The 5,885-nt window shown below is 28.3% G+C and overlaps 1 protein-coding gene across 1 annotated transcript; it reads left to right on the top strand.

Moving 5' to 3' along the window:
• The first annotated feature begins 3,793 nt into the window (after nt 1-3,793).
• Nucleotides 3,794-5,455, top strand: LOC101488684 (dof zinc finger protein DOF3.4). Its single transcript, XM_004509127.4, has one exon. The coding sequence runs from the start codon at nt 4,282-4,284 to the stop codon at nt 5,191-5,193; it is 912 nt and encodes a 303-aa protein (XP_004509184.1). The 5' UTR covers nt 3,794-4,281; the 3' UTR covers nt 5,194-5,455.
• The last annotated feature ends 430 nt before the right edge of the window (nt 5,456-5,885 follow it).

Raw genomic sequence — 5,885 nt, forward strand, 5'->3', positions numbered from 1 at the left:
CAATCAACCCAAATGATATCATTCAAGATCAAAATGAATCTGGGTGGATATATGCAAATACGTTTTGTGTTGTCATTTATAGATTTATCCCTCGGATACTCCCATACTAATCTCATAACAAAAATATTTGGTGGACAAGTCACAATGGCATCCAGATTATGTCAACTAAATTGTCTACATCACTCCCTCGTCTACACATATAAACCACTAGATATACATAACTGAATATTTATTCCTTATTTGACACACTTTAATTCTTTACATTTCCTAAAACCAACCATTATTAAACATAAGGGTTAAATAAGTTTTCTTATTTCTATAAATATATTATAAATATATTGTATTTTGATTTTAGTTTATTTAAAAAACTTCTTTAGTCAATGGTCTCACAAATATGTTTTATTAACAATTTTGATCTCTATTTTTAAATCAATTTTTGTATATTGTTCAAATTTTTAAATGATATTTTATATGAATATTTAGAATATTATAAAAATGTCTTCCATCAAAATTTAGAATTTTTAAAGAAGGAATAAATTTAATACATATTTATAAAAAATCATTAAAAAAATTGTACATGAGTTGAATTAAAAATAGATATCAAAATTGTTGTTAAAAAATATTTGATGGATTATTGTTTAAAAAAAATTGTAGAATAACCAAAAATAAAATATGATATATTTATGAAAATAATAAACTTATTTAATTCTAAAAATAAAAATAAAATAGCAATCACCAAACATCATGACAAAAACAAAAAATGAATACAATAGACATATATAATGTCAATATAAAACTTTTTTACACCTACAACTAATAAAAAATATTTATTTTAACATGTGATATCATTAGGGTGAATCTAGAGTTAGACAACTAGAAATACTCACCATATAAATCAAAATTTATATTTATCCAATTTATTAGAGAATATTCATATTTTAAAAAAAGTTCTACACATTAATTTTACCGGTGATGATAATACATATTTGTTTACAACAAATCACTTATGCTATATAATCTCAACCAATAAAATTTAGTTAGTAAATATATCACTATTTTTAAAATAAAATAAAAAAGAAACAAATCACTCTTTGCAGATTATAAAACGAAACAAATCATATAGTGTTAAAAACTATTCTATCAATTTAAATCTTCAATATTTTTCTAACATATAGTTTTTATTTGTTTTAACTTCCACTTGCTTTTTTCCCCAACAAAAATTCCACTAACTTGGCACATCACTGTATCTTTCTGCACTTCTCATCTCTCCTAAGCGGAAGAGGAAATTATGGCAACAAAGGTAAAACAACATATCAATTAATACATATATTAAAAATCACTAAAATATAGATTATATATTAGGAGAAAAAAATGTTAGAAAAAATACAAGAAAATCATATCGCACCAATTGGAACAGAGAGGCACGCAGGGATTAGATTGAGTGAGCACTCCATTAATGGTTGTCCATGGCGGTTCCTTTTCTTCTTCAATTTTTCATGGGATTTAATCAACCAATGTCAATTCAATTTTCCAAGGAGCAGTTCCTTATCATGCTTGTTTGTGAAATTGTTCCAACCCCTCTTTGGAATTAGGGTTGAAAGGGATATTTTAATGTGTTGGAAATTAGCAATTTAGGGAGACCAAATTGTAAGATACGCTCGTGATGCTATAATGAATCATTGATTTCATTTAAAGTAAGACAATTGTATAAGATATGGTGTTTGTTTGTATAGATATAGATGTGCAATATCAATACTCAATCCGTTTTATAATAAATATTAATTCAAAATAAATAAAAAATAAAAATAAAATTATTTTAAAAAAACTATATTTACACTTTTTATTCAATTTTAATAACTTTTTTATATATAACTTTTAAAATATTTTTATATTTTACTTTGATAATGGTGAATAATACACCAATAATTGAGACGTTTAGATTGATAAAATTACTTATCTATTTTTTAAATTATTCCATCACTTAATATGTGTTCTAAAACCTTGAATTATATTCATTGTGAGATTTACAAAGTAAAAGTAAAATGTGTTTCCTACCACTATTGGTATTAGAAGTGTTCACGGTATAAAACTGAATTAAATTGAATCACATTAGTAGTTTGATTTAATTTTTGAAAATCATTATGGAAACAAGTTTAGTGTAGTTCTGAACCGGTTTGAAACTGATTTATAAATATAAAACATTTTAATATTTTGAATAAATTTTTAGTTAAAATCGATTTCAAACTAGTTATTGAAAAAAGAATTTTAAAATTCTTTTGACAAAAAGATATTAATTTTTTGTTGAGAAAATAGTTTTTGATTATTTTTTTGAGAAAAATAGATGTAAAAGGTTTCTAGATAATTTTATCGAAAATCTTTTGGCAAAACTTTTTTGATTTTTTTCAAGAAAATTTTTCATATATAAAAATTTTATCGAATAAAATGTTTTTTGATTTTTTTATAAAAAATTTTCAAGCGAAAAATGATTTAAATTCTTTTTGAAAAATAAAATTCAAAATTTTTGTAAAATAATTTTTTTAATTAAAACTAAATAAAAATTATTAAATTAATTTTTGAATTAAATTTAATTAACTAATTTATTTTGAAAATATAATTAAATTCATGAACCGTTTAATTAATTTGATTTTTTTTATATAAACACAATTTAATTTATTAATATAGTTTAGTTAATCTTATATTTTGTACACCCCTAAATGATGTAAGTATAGCATTCAAAATGAAGTAGGGTGGCGATGGAGATTTTTTGTGTGTATAATTATGGAACAAGACTTGTAATTATTTGGAGTTATATTTTCGTTATCAAACACAAAGAGACCTTTGAATGTTTTTAAGGGATATGTGCTTATATTGAAGGGAAGTTAAATCTGTTTTTTTTCTCATAATTTTGCTGTTATCTTTGTCTCAATTGTTGTATCTTTGGTATTTTATAAGTTTAAATTTTAGACTATATCAGTTCTTTACGATCAATTATCTTTATAATTTTAAAGATGATTAAAATAAAATTAAATATTTTTATTAATTTAATTATTGTGATCAACTAACAATATAAAATATATTTATATTATCGGTAAATATAAATTAAATTTTTATTCTAATATTATTTTATAATATTTTAATAATTGTTGATTTTATTTTACAAAAATTAGAGAATTAAAATGTGGGAAGGAAGTAAAAAACATGGTGCTACTTTCTCTCTCTCTCAACAATTAGATAAATATTAACAAATGTTTTTCATAAAATATTTAAATATAAAAATATTACAATAAATTTTATATATTTAATTTTTAAAAATTCAGAAGAACAAAATTATCTTTACGTCATTACTTTTAAATATTTGTTAGAATGACACATAGTGTATAAATATTGTTGAGAGAGTGGTGTAGACAATTTGATTGAGAGGTTCTGGAAGGATGTTGATATAAAGTGTACATGTTTAATATTATTAATCTTTTACACTTTGAAATTCAATTTACCCGGTTTCCTAGCTTCAATTTTTCGCTTTTGTCTTTTAGCGACATGTTCTTCTTAGATCCATATATGTAGCCCCCACTCAATCTATTATTTTTATTAGTTAATTAATAAACAAAGTTAGGTTTGGAATTATCGGGTAGTACAGCGACTAATGTTTACTAACAATGACATTTCATATGATTTTTTTTGTTTTTATTGGTAGTGTATAAAAATGATGTTTGCCTAATTAGAGGAAAAAATATTGCAAGGTGAAAAAGAGTGGTAGAATATGTGACATTATCCAAAGATCGAAATTCGATGTATGGACAATCCCATTACCAAACAGCCTACGGTCTACATGCTCTCTGTGAAAGCAAGCAGATTCTAGGAAGAAAAGACAGGCCAAGAGAAACGAATATCTCAGTCAATTTATTTTACTTGTTTGTCGGGAAGTTATGCACTTCATAGTTATCTCAAAGCTGGCAAATGCATGCTTCTAAGTGGCTATAGAATCACTATACTAGTACTAGCCGAACAAACGAGATTAATTAATTTTAGGAGGAGGAGTAATTTTTTTGGGTTCACATAGTAACTAGTTAAATTATGCATCCTATTTGTAGTGTCCTAAAAGCCAATACTTGATGGGAAAATGAAAAATGAAAATTGATTGAAAGAGAGAATTGAGGTTGTGTGCAGGAGGCGCAGCGGCAGCCCTATTAGCCGACTGAAAATGTCGTGCTTAACAGAACAAGACTGTAAAGCTGAACCAATTCTGTATTGTGTCTCACACTGTAAGCCTCACAACAGAATATGTCTCTGTTTTCAACACCAACATATTCTCACTCTCTCTCTCGTCCCATTCATTCATTTCCCACACTTTCTCTCTCTATCACTTCTTTCTTTCCCATAAATAAAACTCTATTCCATTACACTCTTCCTCTTCTTCATAACACAATCCCCACTTTCATTTTACTTTTTCAAACTAAAACTTCTTTGCTCACTCTCTCAACATCTTTCATCTTTCGTAACTACACAATGCCTTCCTCTGACTCCGCTGACAGCCGCCGATCAACTAAACCTCAGACTCGCCCCGGAGCACCGGCGCCTGAGCAAGAGAATCTTCCATGCCCTCGTTGCGATTCAACAAACACCAAATTCTGCTACTACAACAACTATAACTACTCTCAGCCACGTCACTTCTGCAAGGCTTGCCGCCGATACTGGACTCACGGAGGAACTCTCCGTGACATTCCCGTCGGAGGAGGTACCCGGAAAAACGCCAAACGCTCTCGCACTCATCACGTTGCTGTCACCTCCTCGTCTTCTACCGTGACTTCGGCGCCGGAGCATCACTTTCATTCTATGGCGCCGATCTCCGCCGCACAAGGAGGTTCGTTACCGTTCGGTGGTGGAATTGACGGTGACGGAAAACAGAATATGAGTGTTTGTGGGAGTTTCACTTCGTTGCTGAACAACAACGTTCAAAACTCTGGTTTTCTGGCTTTAGGTGGATTTGGGCTTGGGCTTGAAGAAATGGGCTTTGGAATTGGGCGAGCGGGTTGGGGTTTTCCGGGAATGGTGGAGGGGTCGAACATGGGCGTGTCTTCTGGGATTGGAAACACGTGGCAGTTAGAAGGCGGTGAAGGTGGATTTGTTGGTGCTGCTGACTGTTTCTCTTGGCCTGGACTTGCAATTTCAACACAAGGAAATGGTTTCAAATGAAACTCATTCTAATTTTTATTTTATTTTTGGTTGTCTTTTTGTTTCAATGGAGGGTGCTCTGTTGGTCCTAGGTTAGTGTTTTTTTTTTTTTGAATAGGGTGTTAAATTAAGTGAATCTGGGTATAATCATCACCATAGTAGTACACTCATGACTTTTTTTCGTTTTGTTTTGTTTATGTTTATCTTGAAATCATATTGTCGTGTATGTTTATCGGATTAATTAGTAGTGTTTTATGACAAATTAGCAGTGTGATTCTCTTTGGTTCCTCTGACTTGCATGCATTTCCATGCTATTAATCTTTTCTATTCAATTTGTACACATCAAGAATGTAAATTTATTTTGGTTTAAATACAATTTTAATTTATCTATTTCCTCAATTAGTAGTGTTTAATTAATTTTCGTTTCAATTTCATTCTTTAATTATAGTTTTGTTAACTACTTTGTCAGATTTAATGAAAAAACTATGACTTGAGTCTACATTGTGGGTTTGGATTTATTGTTTTCTTATTTGATGTCACTTGTGGGAGTTTTGAATTTAGATTTAAATGTCACAAGTATAAATTTGTTGTTGTTTTCATTCTTATGTTAAAGTTTTATTGTTTTTTTTCTTTGGGTTCAAAGAAGTGACTTAGATAGTCTAATTAGAAATTTAAGATGTATGTATGTTTAATTTAATGTTTTTTTTTTTTAT

The sequence above is a fragment of the Cicer arietinum genome, chromosome 7 (assembly GCF_000331145.2).
Source record: "Cicer arietinum cultivar CDC Frontier isolate Library 1 chromosome 7, Cicar.CDCFrontier_v2.0, whole genome shotgun sequence".
NCBI lineage: Eukaryota > Viridiplantae > Streptophyta > Magnoliopsida > Fabales > Fabaceae > Cicer > Cicer arietinum.